We start from the raw sequence: 16,929 nt of genomic DNA on the forward strand, positions 1-16,929 counted from the left end.
AATGTGTAGAGAGTGAGAGATTTTGGAGCATCAGTCCTAACTGTGATGTCTTCATCAGTCCCCTCTCCTCAGGGTTCAGGTATCTATGTGGAAGAGGAGAGAGGAAGATTTTAAGAGCCAGAGGGGATGGATGACACCATGTGTCTTGCACACACAACAGGACAGACACACATATGAACTCACAGAGACGGTGGCAGCATGCATAGGGACCGAATAGCGTCAAGTCAGATTAGGTTCCAGTGCTGAGACGGGTAGTGGACCCAGTCTCCCACCTCTCACCAAGAAGCTGTCCCTAATTGATACTTGCACAGGAAAAATCAGTGTCCCCCAATGGAGTCTCACTGGGTATATTAGCCAGATGGGTAGGCCCCATGCCCAGCAGTAGATGGAAAACACAAAATGAACTCAATGGTATTTTTGCAGACTTTTTGACTTATATAGTTTTATTTGGGCATTTTTTTGTCTTACTGGTCTTTGACTTTTATATTATGGTTTCTGATTTTGTATTTTCTTAAATCATATACACATACATGTATATGTATGTATTTATATATGTATTTATATATTTTAACATAGGAGTGCTCTGCACATATACCTGCATTCTAGAAGAGGGCATCAGATCCTATTAAAGGTGGTCGTGAGCCACCATGTGGTTGTTGGGAATTGAACTCAGGACTTCTGGAAGAGTAGGCACTGTGCTCTTAACCCCTGAGCCATTTCTCCAGCCCCCTGATTTTGTGTTTTTATGAGTGTCTCTCTCTCTTTTTTTCTTGTGCTCTTCCCCCCCCCCCCCCAAATTCTGACTCATTTGTTTCCTTTGCCTATTTGTTTTCCAAAGAGAGAGAAAGAAAGCAGGGAGTTGGGTGGATGGAGAATTGAGGATCTGAGAGGAGTTGGAAGACAGGAAACTGATCAGATATATTGTGTGTGTGTGTGGAAAAGTATTTCCAATAAAAGAAAAGAACTGTTAAAAAGACAGTAAGAACTCATTGTACCTAGAATTATTTATTATATTATTATTTCCTCTGAGATTAAAATGCACCATCTTAGAGGAAGGAAAGCTTCCTAAGACACAGGGTATTAGAAAGGAGGGGAACAACAGGATACCTGAGAAGGGTGTGAAACACTGCATCCTGCAAGGAAACTCATTAAGTTCAGAGAGTGAACAACTAAAGGCTTCAGGAAGTCCCTAAAGCCGACCGGATTCAGTAGGCCTCTCCCACTCCACCCATCTATAAGCAGTAACGACTGTTGAGAGACAGTCTTAGATAAACTGAGATTTCCTCAAAGAGGCTCAGACTAACTGAGCTACCTGGAAGAGACAGTTTTAAACTTGTTCAGCTGTCTGCATGCTGTGCAGTAAGCTCCAGATTTCCAGCTTTTGTAAACTATCACCCACTCTGAGGTGGGCTTTGTAGTGATACAGCTGTCTTTGAGTCATTTCTGTTCCCATATGTAACCCCTTACTCATATTCCCCAACAAATCTCAGGAGTTACCAAGTTGGGCTTTGGTGGTATTCTTACTTTGGTTTGCCATTGGTTCCTTGCCTGGCACAAGTAAATGTTTGTTTATATCTCTGGAAGAATAGTGTCAGATAGCAATGACTGTGTGAATTTATGTGTACCATGTGAGTGCGGGAGCCGAAGGAAGCCAGAAGAGGGAATCAGATTCCCTGGAGCTGAAATTGCAGGTTGTTGTGAGCTGCCATGTGGGTGCTGCATGTGGGTGCCTAGGTCCTCTGCAAGAGCAGTGAGTACTTTTAACCACTGGGCCATGTATCCAGTCCCCATAGAATCCTTAGCAATTGTAACTCATGTCTAGATGAGCATATTCTGCATTTGTAATAATGAGATAGTATCCTTGTTGCTAGGATACCACATCATTCTTCCAAGCATCAGTTGAAAAAAAAAGTTAACCCTTTAATTAACATCTCACTAAAAGGCTTGGCTGAGACATGTGTTACATATTAGCTGTCTGGAGAGTCTGGAGCTTAATGTTGCAGGGTCACCCAGGTGCCTTAGAATATTTGAGATACAATCATACATTTAAAGTTAAAACTTCATTTAAAAATGCCATTAACGAAGGCCTCCTGGTATTTGGTGTTTTCTAAACAGTGAGGCAAGAGGCCCGGAAGGTAAATGATGTTTGCTGTTATTTGCAGCCTGCCCACAGGTACTCGTCTGCTTTTTAGTAATGCTGAATGTGTGTCGGATTGTATCTACTGCTGTAGGCGACAGATGAAAATAATATGTCTTCAGCACAATGAAACTCTATTTTCTAATAATTTTATATATCCACTTTCAATAATACATTCAAAGCTAATAAAAACAGGGCTGAAATCATAGCTTAATAAAACAAATTTGTTTATTTTTGCAGCTACTTTGGTTATTTAAATCTTTCTATATTGCTTCAATGTGTATTAGATAGAAATAAAGTGTTATAACATTATTATCATTATTATTGTTGTTGTTTCGTTTTTCAAGACAGGTTTCTCTGTATCTTTGGGACCCGTCCTGGAACTCACTCTTGTAGACTAAGCTGGCCTTGAACTCACAGAGATCCGCCTGTCTTTAATCCTTTGGGATTAAAGGGGTGTGCCACCACCACCTGGCCAACATCATCATCATTATTATTATTATTATTATTATTATTATTATTATTATTATTATTTTATTTAAAGCCAGTTCTGCCGTTGGTTCAAACACAAACCTCGGTTACTTGGGCAGTGTACTGATTGGTTCTGTTCAGGACCTCTTAGGAGAGACAGTCTCCTGTTCTCCGTCTCTGGTATTCCAGTCTTAGGCTTAGCTAAGGGCTCCCTTGAGTGTGCAGAGCTGGCCATATGAAGAAACACCAGTGCCCGAGGGGCAGCAGTGCAGGTGATGGCAGCAGTGGCCGAGACAGCACCAGCTACAGAGCAGCAGGGGCTGCCTCCAGAACAGCCCTGAATGGTGGCAACTGTGACAACGACCGTCACAGGAAGACCCAGCGGAACAGTTTGAGAGGAGCAGGGCAGGAACAAGAGGGGCAGCCGAGGTAGAGGGAAGATGAAGGATGATAGAAGGCCATAATAAAGTCAGAAGACGAACTTCAGGCCCTGGTCGCTGGAGAGTTCCTTAGAGCTGTCAGGTCTTTAGGGTGCAGGTCTCGGACACCCCAGATCCTAAAGCTGTAATGGCAGTTACCGTCAAGGGCTAAGCCGCTTGGATTTCTAGGAGGACCTAGGGAATTAAGGATTTAGCTAACCAAAGGCTGCGCCAGAGCTGTAACACTAGAGGGCAGCACTTGCTGCTGCTCCCGCAGGCCTGGAGCTGCTTTTCCCTGTTGACCCGCATTTGAGGAGTTTGTCCTTCCCTACCCAGGATTCCTATCCAGGCAAGAGGGTCCTAGCCTGCTGACTGGGAACAAGAAGATGAAGTGCTAGTGGAGGCCACCTGTGGGTGTGTCCTTGTCACACTTCAGGACAGTCCTGTGTTCCTTAATCAGTGTTCTGCTGTGAAGAGATGCCATGACCAGGGCAGCTCTGACAGAGGAAAGCATTTAATTGGGGGTTTGTCTACAGTTTTAGAAGTGTGGCCCATCATCATGGCAGGGAGCATGGCAGCAGGCATGCCAGGCATGCCAGGCATGGAGATGGTGTAGTTGAGAGCTGCATCCTGATAGGCAGGCAGAGAAAGAGCAAGCCTGGGCCTGGTATGGGCTTTTGAAACCTCAGAGCCCACCCATGGTGACACACCTCTTCCAGCAGGGTCACCTCTCCTAATCCTTTTAATCCTTTCAAAGAGTTCCACTCCTTGGCTACTAAGCATTCAAATATATGAGCCTATGGGGGCCATTCTTGTTCAAACCACACAGTCTGTTACACGCTTCCTTTGTAGACATCCATCTTAACATAACAGAAAAGTTCAAACTCAGCCAGTGTTTTAGTTATTTTTACTACAACTTTGATAAAATGCTCCAACCAAAGCAACTCTTAAGTTAATTTTGCTTTGGCAGCATATATACTAAAATCAGGAGAATATCGAGTAGATTGATGTGGTCTTTTTTTTTTTTTTTTGCAAGGAAGACATGCAAATTTCTAAAGTGTTCCATATTCTTTAAAAAGTCTTTAAACGTCTCAGAGATCAGGCAGGTTCCAGCCCATGGTGGTGGGGAAGTCACAGTGACAGGAACTAGAGGGAACTAGGGTCACCTTGTATCCACAGTCGAGAAGTAGATGAGAGGAACACAGTGCTCAGTTTGCTTTCCCCACTTTTTACAGTCCAGCATCCCCTGCCCAGGCAGTGGTTCTGCCCACAGTGCTAGATGTCAATCAAGAATAATGATACCCATGGGATCCCGAGCCAGGTGATCATCCAAGGAGCACCTGCGGCCAGGTCAGCAGGTGTAATTGTATTGTGAAGCCTTGGCTATATTCCTCATAGGTGTCTGTTTTGGGCAAGCTCTGAGCTGAGAGTCCCACTGGTCTGGTTGGGATGCTGGGCTGGGGCTGTCCGGTACCTAGGGATGACTAAGTTATTGTGGACATTGACCTTGGGGCTACTATAGTCTGTATCATTGACAAATTGTGCCTATTGGAGAGACCTAAACCTTCCTGGGAGCTTTTGGTAGGAAGTCCTCAGGCACGGTGGGCGGCTGGTCCCCCAGTGGCTCCAAACACTGGTGCTGTGCTGCGGAGCTCGCCCTTTCCTCACAGTATCCAAAGCAGACGAGACACTGAGCCTATTTTGAAAAGAGGATCGTGGGCTGCTAAACCCAGAGGATGTGAGGAATTGGTTTGACCCTTTCCTAAAGATTCTAGAAGCATTTGGACGGGATTCCTTTATGAGCAAGGCAAGGGTGGGGCCGAGGCAGAAAAGAGGATGACTTCCTCCCAGCGCCTCAGCGGGGTCCTTACTGTTTGCAAGCCATTTGGTCGATTTTGCAATGCGATTTTAATGTAGAGTGGTTCTGGATGCTCCTAAAGAGACCACAGATCCACCTTTACAGCGCTGGAGGCTATAGTTGCGGCTCTGACTTTACACCTAACTGTGGCACCCCTTAGAAATGAGAAGGGAGGTGGCCCTCACTCCTGAACGCCTAGGGTCTGTGTAGTCTCCCGGTACTTTGTTTGCCTTCTCGAGCCTAGACCAGCAGAGCCCAGAAGGTGTGATCACTCACCAGTCAAGATTTTATTTCATTTATCTAAAAATATTATTGCTACTGTTGTGGATGTGGTATGAGTGTGCCCTATGACAGCAAAAGTGTGTCTTGAGTTTCTTCCTTGTCAGCCAGACCAGGAGGCAGAGCACTTGGACCAGACCCAGAAGGGGCTACCACCCACCATTTCCAGGCAGGACACACCCCAAAAGTCTTACAACCTTGTCAAACAGCATCACTATATTTGGTTTTTATTACTCTTTCTTTTGGAGGGCCCACCACCCAGCTCCCAGATAAATATGCAGAGACTTGTTCTTACTTATGAATGCCTGGCCTTAGTTTGGCTTGTTTATAGCCAGCTTTTCTTAAATTTTCCCATTTACCTTTTGCCACTAGGCTTTTGTCTTTCTCTGTTCTATATACTTTACTTCTTACTTCTTGACTCGCTGTGTAGCTGGTGGCTGACCCCTTGATGAACTCCTCTCCCCCTTTTCTTGCTCCTCCCTCTTTTCATTTTCTCCTTCTGTTTATTCTCTCTGCCTGTCAGTCCTGCCTATCCTCTCCTGCCTAGCTAGTGACTGTTCAGCTCTTTATTTGACCAATCAGATATTTTAGATAGTCAAAGTAACACAGCTTCACAGAGTTAAACAAATGCAACATAAAAAAAGTGCAGCACATCTTTGCATCATTAAACAAACGTTTCGCAGCGTTAAAAAAAAGTGTGAAACATCTTCAACTAATATTCCACATCACATCACCAGCTGGGGATCACCTGGCCGATCCCACGAGCCCATGGGGGACATTTTCCATTCTAACACCACACTCGGTAGAGATGAAAGGATGACAGAAAGAGGAAAGAAAGACCTTGGCCGCAGTTCACTGTGAAGATTCCCCGTGGCTCTGCAGTGTCCCCACCAACACAGCTTAGCCTCAGAGAGCCTCTGTATGCAGCACTCCAAAGCCTGCCTGCAGGCCATCTCATTCCCACCCCAGCCCGAAGAGCACTGACCTCGTGTCTGCCTGTCTCTGTATACCTCACTCTTCTGGGCACACACTTCTCACAAACGGCATGCTGTAATATGCAGCCTTTCCTCGTGGCTCTGTTCGCTCGCTCGGCAGGCTGTCGTTGAGACTGTGCTGTGGCAGGTGTCAGCGTCCCATTGTTCTTCATTGCTCACTGGCACTTCATGGCATCGACATGCTTTCGTGTCTCCGTTCACCAGGGGACAGACATTTGGACGGTTTCTAGCTTCCGGTTATTATGAAATAATGCTGCTATGAATATTCATACTCTGAGCTGGCATATATTTTATATTCCTACATTTCTGAGTTGCATGGTAAGTGTGCTTAAAATTTTAAGACAGTGTTTTCCAAAGCGGCAGCTGTACCATTTTACATTCCTGTGAGCAAAATGTGAGCGCCAGAGTGGCCACTTCCAACACTTGGCGGTGTTTGTCCTTTTTATTACAGCCTTTTTATTCTTGTGAGTGGATAATGGCACCTTGTTGCGGTTTAGATTTTCCTTGCCTAGTGATTTGTGATATGGGTCACATTTTCATGGGTGTGTTAGCTGTTTATGTGACTTCTTTGGCTTAGCGTCTATTTAAGTCTATCCACTGTGTGCCTGAGCTGTTTCCTTGCAGTTGGGTGTGAGAGCCTTTCATGTGCCGTGGGTACAAGTCTGATTCTAGAAATAGGAATTGCTATCGGCCCCACCCACTGCCTTTGGCCCAATATGTCTTTTTATTCTCTTTGTGGTACACTTTGCAGCGCCAACATTTTTTTGGTGTTAATCGGAATCAGTTTATGGTTTTTTTTTTTTATGGATCATGCTTTTTGTTTCATATCTGTTTACCTTCAAATCAGAACTTTCTTCTAGTTTTCTAAGTGTGAGGCTTTAGTTTGGCTTCTTCTTCACTTTGAATTATTATTTGTGTAAGGGTTTATTTATTATTCTCGTGTGCGTTTTCATTGCCTCTGCAACTTCATTTTCTTTGTGGGGAAGTTTTTAATTACATGCCTTGTTTGGTTTTTGCTTTTCCCCCTTTCTTTGAGACAGTCTTCTTTGAAAATACATTGCATTAATTTATCTATTTTGTGAGTGTGTGTGAGTGCTTACATGCTTGGATATCCATGCCCCAGGGTAAGTGGAGGTCAGAGGTCGGTCGCAGGCATTGGTTCTCTTCTTTCACTCTGTGGATTCAGGGGATTGAACTCAGGTTGCTAGGCCCAACAGCCGTTTATGTTCGTCTTGTCATATAACCAGAATGGTCTTGAACCCATATGCCTCCACTTCGACAGTGCTGGTAGGATTACAGGTGTGTGATACCACACACTGCTTCTTTTACACATATGGGTTGTGCTACTATACCTGAGAAAGCGTCATCTTAAAACCAGGGGTGATGGTGTGTGCCTGTAATTCTAGACCGATTAGGAGATGGAGGCAGGAGGAGCAGGGGTTCAAGGTTATCCTGAGCTGCATAGTAGACTGGAGGTCAGGATGCGTTGTGGGACAGTGGTCTTTTATCCTGTCACTTGTATTATTTTTAATAAAACGCTGATTGGCCGGTAGCCAGACAGGAAGTATAGGCAGAGTGATGAGAACAGGAGAATTCTGGGAAGAGGAAAGGTCAGTCTGCAGTCGACAGAGAGGAAGGCAGACACAGAGCAAGCAAGATGAGATTGCCTTACTGATAAAGGTACCAAGCCATGTGGCTAACACAGACAAGAATTATGGGCTAATATAAGATGTAAGAGTTAATAAGAAGCCTGGGCCAATAGGCCAACCAGTTTATAATTAACGTAGACCTCTGTGTGTTTCTCTGGGACTGAACGGCTGCAGGACAGGGCAGGACAGAAACCCCCGTTAACAAGTATGAGACTCCCTTCCTTTCTTCCTTCCTTCCTTATCTCAGTTTCACTGTGTCTGTCTGCCTGGCTGCTGCCTGGCTTCTTGTTCCAGGTGTAATCTCCCTTATTTTCTCCTCTCTTTTCTCTTGAGCCTAGATTTCCCCTCCCATTTATTCTCTCTGCCGACCACTAAGATCATCCATTTTCTGCCTACCTATTGGCCATTCAGCTCTTTATTAGGCCAATCAGGTGCCTTAGGCAGGCAAGTGTGGGAGCCCACAGTTTTGAATCCGTTCCATCTTGACTAAATGTCGGAGTTCAAATCTATTCTTACTCCTCAAAGACCAGACAACAGGATGTTTGACTTAGGGCGTGGTCACTAGGTGTTCTGAGATGTAAGGAAGTAATTATGCTTGTTTGTCTCTTGTATCATGGGAAGGAAGGCTTTTGCCCTCCCCTTTTGATCGGGGTGTATAAGGACTTTGAGTAATAAACCTGAGGCTGCTACAGTGTTCACTGGAAGCCCTCCCTGCTCTATCTTCTGTCTCTTGACTATTTTTTTTTTTCCTGAATCCTCACTCCCCTTTTAAGGAAAGTGTGAACAAGTTGGCGGCTCCCGGCAGGCAAGGTAAAACAAATGTAACACATCTTTGTATAATTAAACACGTATCCTTACCTCATTAAACAAATGCAGCATAAACAAATGTAAGCACATCTTTGCCCAGTTACAATAATATTCCACAACAGAAAATAATCCTTGATAATCTGGATGAGGCTCATTCGATGTTGAGGGCGATGGTTAGAGATATGGCCTACGACGATGCTTGGGGTTGAGAGGACAGGAGAAAACACGTTCCTAGAAATGGGAGGAAATGCTTCCCCATGGTGATGCAGCAGACACGGGGAGGGAACGGTGTTCTGCTGCTGGGCGAAAAGTACCATGTAGACCCATTCCTAGAAGTGGGAGGAGATGCTTCCCCATGGTGATGCAGCAGACACCCAGAGGGAAAGTGTTCTTCTGCTGGGTGAAAAGCATCACGTGGAGTGAGAACCTTGGATGTTTTGCTAAGATTTTTCTGACAGAACATTAGAGGTACTGGGCTGGTGCCTCGCTGTCCATTATAAAAACAGAGGAAGAAAGGGAAGACGAGATTGGTCAAGTGAAAACAGGTTAGCACTTAATTATTTGGGAGGTCCCAAAAGTTGTTAAGTTAGGAAATTCACTGTGGGGAAAATACATCCTAAATGGTGGTGGCTGAAGTGATAACACCGAGTGAGGACCTGAGACGGGGTGGTCAGGATGGGCTCCAGAGCATTCTTCTGGGATAACTAGGAGATTCACAAGCCTTCAAGAATGTTCTCTCAGCAGAAATGTCCTCAGCTTGGGCTGGAATGGACAGACTCGGGACAGTACGGGAAAGCTGCCGGCCTTCCACGATTCCGTGAGCAGAAAATGGGCTGCGATTGTTTCACTGCAAATGTGAGCTGAGCTTCAAGACAGCAGAAAACGCCCTCTGGGCCATCCGGGGCTGCAGAGGTCTCTCCAGGCTTCGGGAGTGGAACATGGAGGTGCAGAGGAGTCTGTCTTGTGAGGCCCATGTCTTTTCTACAAGGTTTCATCTTACTTGGGCCTGGTGGTTCCTTCACCCCATATTTCTTCCCTTGGGGTGGTAGTGCCTGCATCTTAACCATCCTGCTCTTGCACTGTGGGAGGAGATAACTTGTTTGCTAGCTGCTGGGACCCCAGGTGGAGAGCGGTTTTGAGTATATATCCAAGACCTCCAGAAGAGCTTTAAAGAGAGGGACAGACACACACACACACACACACACACACACACACACACACACACACACACACACGCTCACACGCTGGCTTTCCCATCTTGGCAAGGCATTTGTCACACACTGTGGTGTGAGTTTAGCAGTTTGGTGAGACAGCAAAACCAGCACATATTTCTTCACAATTTCACAGGCAAGATTTATTCTTACCACCAATCTTAGCAGTCTCAATACAGGATTCTTTATTTTCTTCCTAAGTTGAACGCATTCCCTCTTTACTTGCAGGAAGGGCTTAATACCTTCTCTTGGGCATGTGTCCAAATCTGCAATGAAACTTTTACTCTTTGGGTCCAGTGTGAAGTAAAGTAAGGGTTACTTGTGAGTGCCAGATGTCACTACAGTGGATCTAATAATGGAGAAGGGGCACTAAGTGAAAAAGGTGGTTTAGCTAGGCCAGCTGAGCCCTAGCCTACCCTACCTCCTCAGTGCTGGGATTGCTCATGTGCACCAACCTACCTAGCTCTTGACATGAGTTCTGGGGGATCTAGCCTAGGTCCATATGCTTGTACCGATTGAACTATCTTCTCAGCCTCCGTAGCTAAGCGTTTTGGACAGCAATTTACCCAAGATTGCTGAAGCTGCTGAGAGAGAAAATGTGTGTGGATGGAGGGGAGGGGCTATGTGCCTGATTTAGATGAGGAGATTTGAGACTTCTGAGCTGAAAATTCTCAGGTGCAATTTGGGACTTGGCATTTATGTCGAGACTCTTGAAAATATTAGGGAGCTTGGGAACCTCCTACTGGCCTAGCTCCCTTTTGGATCACGGGCTGGCTCCATCTCCAGCCTCCTTGGTGGGGAGCTAGGTGCAGCATGCATCTTGGTATAGCAGTTGCTACCTGTCTATGCTATAAGCCCTTCGTTAGCCTGCTTCTTGCTGTCTGACCTATGTACCTCAGGACTCCTAGCTATGGCTGGACGTCTGGGACACCCCGCTTTTAGTCAGATATTCTGTCACTGTGACAAATTACCTGAGTGTTCTAGTTAACTTTGACTCCCAACTTGACAGTCTAGAGTGATCGAAGAAGGAAAACTGTCTCAACTTGACAGTCTAGAGTCGTTGGAGAAGGGAAACTGGGTTCGGGGATTTCCTGTATCAGATTGGCTTGAGGGCACATGTGTAGAGAACTGTCTTCATTATTAATGGATTATGGAGGGCCCAGCCCACTGTGGGCAACACCATGCCTACACAGGTGGGCCTGGGCTGTATAAGAAAGCCAGGTAAGCATGGGTCTGTGAGTGAGCCGTGAAGCAGCATCCTTCTATGGTTTTTGCTTCAGGATAATGGACTGTGACCTGTAAACTGAAATAAACCCTTCTCCCCCAAGTCGCTTTTGGTTAGGGTGTCTTACCACAGCAGCAGAATGGAGTAGAGCAGGGGAGAGGCAGACGGAGCTGCTCATCTTGTGTGCAGGGGTAGAGAAGGCCATCCATGCTGGTGGGCTTCCTCCTCCTTCATCCCACCCAGGACTCCACCCTATGGGTTGGTGTGGGCCCCATCCAGGGTGGTCCTTTCCCCTTCAGTCGTCCCCCCCACATCGGTCCTCTCTGGAAACACCTTCAAGGACACATGCAGACGTGTGCTTTACTAGCCTCTTAGGTGCCTTGAGGATTAATCATCATACTTGGACAGTCAGAGGCATCACCACGGCCGCTCCTAATCCACTCTCTACTTATTTTTGCGACAAGGTCTTTCACCAAACCCACTCAATTCAGCTAGACAGGTTGGCAAGCGAGTCCCAGAGATCCTCCTGTCTTTGCCTTCCCATGCTGGAACTACGGGCTCACGCTGCCTGGCTGGGAAGAAGCTCATGCGTATGTGGCAAACAAGCACTTTACCAACTAAGCTGTCTACCCAGCCCCTCTCTCTCATTAGTATTTTGTCTGTGAAAATCTCTTCTTCCTTCTGTTCCCTCTGCCTCTTGGTGGCGGGAGGACATAACTGTGGATGTTATTTCTTTCCTGTCATTTTCAGAGGTCTGGGAGGGAAAGGTGCCACGATTTGGGGACAAGGTCCATGGAGAATTCTGTTGTGCAGGGTGGGTGGGTTGGTCTCTACTCTCTCCCACACAATGAAAGCCGAGGACCTCCTCTGAGCAGGCCATGCAGCGGGTGTCTGTAGGCCTAGGTGGTGGTGCTAAGTGCAGAAAACTGAGAACCGTAGACATCTGCCAGGACTTATCCCACTGTCTCTGCCCTGGAGAGTTTGCCTTGAAACTCCAGGGAGACCTGTGGTAGATAGTCAAGCAGACCTTCAGCTATGCTACACAGCAAATCCCCGCCCCCACCAAACTCTAAACAGTTGACGCTTATCTTGTGCTGTCCTGTGCCATTCCTTGTCTTGGCCAAGGGGGGAAAAGGCTTCTGTTTAGCAGGGCGTAGAAAGGTGGAGGCGAATTGTAAACCAGTGGGGTTCTAGCTCCTATGGTGTTGGCCCAGAAAAGACTCAGGACACCTGTATTTAGATTTTTACAGCCAAGCAGGCTATAAGGCCTTGAATTTCCAAGAGAAGAACCTGTGGTGGCTGAAGGAAGGATGCTGTAGAAATTGTGGTGAGGGAGACACTTGCTGCCTTGTGGTCACCTATAATCCCCATAGGGGCAGAAGGAAAGTCACTCCAGGACTTCCAGGTGGTGGAAAGAAAGGCTATCTTTGTGACCAGGCTTTCAGACAAGACTGAAGTAGGCAGAGGCTTTCCAAAGTCAGACCACTGAGTAACCAAAATAAGGGTTCCCAGTGGCCAGGGCTTAGATGCTGGAAGCCAAACATCCCGACCTTGTGAAGGAGCAATGACAGGCTAACTCCACTCCAGGCTTCCCAATGTTCATCTAAGACCTAGTGGAATATTGACTTGAACACAGGACTCTGGATGACTTGTGCTCCTCGCCACGACTTTGGCGCAAACCTGCACTAGGGGACTCTATTGGGTGTCCAATGAGCTATACTAGGAGAGCTCAGAGAAGCCAGACTAGGGTACCGCAAAACTAGGTTTCAGGACACGCGCGTCTGTGTGTCTGCGCGCTCTTGTAACCAGGGTCCTGGTGTTCGCGCTGGGCGGAGCCTGCCTGTCAGACCCCGCCCTGCTCTCCCCCACCCCCAAGAGTCGAGATCCCGTGCCTCCTGTGGCCTTAGAGCGGGATCGCACCACACTACCACCCCACCGCAGGGCAGCACAGCCACTTCCTGCGACCCCCATTGCATGCACAGCACAAGCCGTGGCCTTATGTTTGAGGTTTCTGAGGATCGAGTGGCAGAAATCTGCAAACGGCTTTTGCTACGAAGTCAGTGGAGGTTGTTAGGCCCATGGGGTTGCCGATTGCTCTCCAGTCACAGCATTCCTACAGGCCCCCAAAGGTCTCTGTCACTCAGTGAAGCACAGAGTCCCTGTCCCTGGCCCTTCGGGCGCTTCAGGATAGAAGGAAGGAGATTGGCATCTGTCTTTTAGCCCTGCGGCCTTTTCGGTGCAAGGGTTTTCGAGCCCTTGCGAACCAGACCCTTCTCTGTGGGTAACCCATGCTGAGTGCGTTGTTCAGAATCTAATACCAACCCCGCCCTGGCCCCGCCTGGCCCCGCCCAGGTTCCGGACTCCACCCCGAGTCCATCTCTCCGGCCCCGCCCCGGCGCTCGCAACCGCGGGCGGGTCGGCTGCCCCGGCAAGCCAGAGCTGATACTAGGCGCATTGCCGGTGCTGCCGGGCCCTAGCGCTGCTGCTCTTGCCGGGCCGGGCGGCGGGCCATGTTCCGGACTGTGGCCGCTGCGCATACCCAGGCCTGGCGATGAGGAGCGGCGCCGAGCGCAGGGGCAGCAGCGCCGCGGCGCCCCCAGGCTCGCCTCCTCCTGGTCGCGCTCGCCCCGCGGGCTCCGATGCGCCCCCTGCCCAGCAGCCTCCCGCAGCCAACCAGCCTCGGGGCCGGGACGCTGGTGATGCCCGCGCGCAGCCGCGCCCCCTGTTTCAGTGGAGCAAGTGGAAGAAGAGGATGTCTATGTCGTCCATATCGGCAGCCAGCACGCGGAGGCCGGTGTTTGACGACAAGGAGGACGGTGAGTGAATCCGCCCACTGGGGACTCCCGGGGACAACCGGGTACCCGGGCCCATGAAGACCTTGCGCACTGTCGCAGGGCGGACGCAGAGGTGGCATTTCTCTGTGTTGGGACACAGTCGCCACCTGGGTGGGACCGCTTCTTGGGGCGTTTGAGTTTCCAGAGAAACTATTAGACCACCGCTGAAGTCTCCATGCGCGTCCTGTTTCCAGTGACAGTGCAGTGGGCAGGGCAGGGTCTATCCCGCCCTGTGAGGTGAGAGTAGGTGATGTGGAGGCTCCAGGCTCAGGCACAACACCACCCGCTAACGTGCACTGCATGTTTTCAGTTTCCTTTATGGGTGGTGTGCAGGCAACGTGGTTACTTTTAGTTCCAGGAGGTGCTTGCTTGGTGTGCAGTTTATGAAGTGAGGTAGCCGCCCTACAGGTGGCACGGGGGCCTGGGCCCGTCAATTGACGGTGCACCCCGCAAGCCCAGAACATACATTAGGTTGGGCTGCACACTCAGCCCTTGCCTTTGTGCAAAGACCCGCCCTTGGGGAAACTCGGGTTCCGTGAGTCTGTGAAATCCACCTGCAAAGGATAGCTGTTGACCTGGAGGACCTGTGTCTCTTGAGTAGCAGGGCAAGGTAGCCAGCCTCTGGAGGGAGGCCATGGATGAGAGGTGCCAGACACCTGGCTGTGCAAGCACAACAGCTGGGTCCATGCTGGGTGCAGGGACCTTTCCCTTAGCACCTGCTGGATGTGGCTTTGGGGGAGCCGTGATGGATTCACATGAAGCATAAAGCTTTTTCCCCTACAGATGCCATAAGGATAATTTTAAATGGTACAATCATGACACATTTGATGTTTTTTTGACATTTTCTTAAAATAGTTGAAATATGCATTTTCATTTGTAGGCAGCCTACAGAGATATGATGGATTTTTTATAATTTTAGAACACAGCTCAGCACAGGAGCCCAAGCTACTTATTTCCAATAAATAATTAAAGCATTTAGGAAATTACAATAATCAGAACCCAAGCCTGTGTTGGAGAGCTTGTGGGGCTACATGCCGGCATTCCTTTCGGAAGTGGGAGGCATGGGGTCAGGCCAGTGAGTTCCAGGCCTCTGCTGCGTGGATGGTCAGCGGGGGAGGGGCGTTCAAGTCTGCCTGCATCAGGCACAGTGTGTTCTGAGGTGGCGGGTCACTGTGCTCTGAACTTGGGGATGCAGGACTCACATGTTATGCCTTCATTCTCAACATCAGTATTCAGAGTTAAAAACAAACAAGCAAGCAAGAAAAAACACCCAACTGGAAGAAGCAGATCAGTAAATGGACTTGCATATGGTTTCTGGCTACAAAAATGAGTGGTCTGGAAAACACATTTGATTTCAGTACTTGCTGGTGCCAGCCAAGGGCTGGCTACCCTTCCATGTCTGTGCGTCATGTCTCCAAGGCAGCGGGGTTGGAAACAGAAATTGATGTAGTTCAGGGGCTGTGGTTGGCGGTCCAAGTCCACTCTTTCTTCTTCACCGCGCACTGTCTCAGAACTCAAGGTCTTACCAGAGGGGCACGGGAACAAGGTCAATTGTGGTGCTCACCGTGACTTGGGAACCTAACCTCTTACTTGCTTATGGTAGGATGGCAGAGGTACTGACTGTTCTAGGCTTCTGAGGGATGATGAACTGATGTGCTCACCAGGCCTTATTTTGTATGGTGTGTCACTGGTAGTACTCAGCCTCGGGTGTGTGGCCCTGGACTGATATACCCCCAGAACTTAACTGGGTTTTGGTGGGTTTGAGAGACCAAATGGGATACTGGGCCTGGTGGCTGAGAATACTCTCTGGGTGGGTGACCACTTGTCCTTGTCGCTAGCAGGGCAAAAAGAGAGTCATGATATGGTGTTCCTTCCATGCGAACTGCGTGCTAAGGTGTTAGGTAGGATTCATTAACATAAGGGTACAGCTGAGACGAAGAGCAGCCCTCAGAGAGGGAGTGGGGCCTGGACTCCTGTACATAAGTCACCCCCTTTTCCTGATGTAGTGGGGCCTGAGAGGCGGGCCGTGCTGCGCTGGTGACTTGCATGTACTGGAACTGTACAGTTGCCATGGCAATGTGAGACCTTCTGATGAATTTTTTTTTTAGATTAAAACACCTAATTAATATATCAAATTTGCTCAGCAAAGGGAAAAAAAGGAAGAAAATAGGAGGGCAATTTAACAAAGTAGCAGGTAAATTGCAACTAAAAGAGTATAGTTGTGCCAAATAGGATCTCAAATGGCCTCTACGCCTATGAATCCTCCCTGAACCCCAGTGTGCTGTTCCTCCCTAGCAGGTATTTGGGGCAAGTGAAGAAGAATTTCCTGCTCTTCTTTCTCAACAAAGGACCCCGTTTCCTTCACCCATGGCCTTCGCTCTCTACTCTGACTTGTACCGGAAATTCACTTGGAGAGGACGGTCCTGTCACTACCTCAGGACTCCTGCGTTGCTGAGGGGTTCCAGCTCCTTCCCACTAGTGTGACCTGCTGGGACATTGGTCCATCCTAGCAGGCGGAGGCTTGCCATCTTAGATCCAGGGTGATATCCCCTTAACAGTAGGGAGTTCCTAATATCTGAGAAGGCTTGCTCTCATCCAGAGCCCTGGAAATGGGTGAGGGTACCTCTCTAGGGCAGTAAGTCAGGGAGCACAGTGTAGGACAGGGACCCCAACACTGAGAACACTGCTTTAAAAACAAATTTTGAAAAACCCATTTTCTAATTATAGGTGCGCCACAATGTATACATTAGACAAAGAAATTGTGCTGGATGCCAAAGTGCATGTTCAGCACAGTGAGGTCCCCAAGTGAACGCCTGGGTGCCTTCTCTCTTGGGCTTTCTTCCAGGGATCTAGGAATGCAATCACACCTACACTGTGTTGAGACACCTTTTTTTTCCCCTTTTGTACAGAAATGGGATCACGTTCTAGGCACTGTTTTATTGTAACCTGCTTTTTTATTTATCAATAGCTGCTGGATTCACATTGGCAGCTCAGCAGCTCTCCTCCTGGGTTGTATGTCATGTTTAGAGGACGCTTTTTTTTTT

General features: G+C 48.1%; 1 protein-coding gene across 1 annotated transcript in view; it reads left to right on the top strand.

Annotated features, from left to right (window-relative positions):
* Positions 1 to 13,461: 13,461 nt before the first annotated feature.
* The window catches only part of Stk32c (serine/threonine kinase 32C), an 85,843-nt gene continuing 82,375 nt past the window's right edge, over positions 13,462 to 16,929 (top strand). The window contains exon 1 of the mRNA XM_048455284.3: positions 13,462 to 13,867. Within this exon, the coding sequence (XP_048311241.2) occupies positions 13,603 to 13,867 (265 nt within the window). The 5' untranslated portion in view covers positions 13,462 to 13,602. The remainder of the gene's footprint in view (positions 13,868 to 16,929) is intronic.

This window comes from Myodes glareolus, chromosome 7, assembly GCF_982192425.1.
Source record: "Myodes glareolus chromosome 7, mMyoGla1.1, whole genome shotgun sequence".
Taxonomy (NCBI): Eukaryota; Metazoa; Chordata; class Mammalia; order Rodentia; family Cricetidae; genus Myodes; species Myodes glareolus.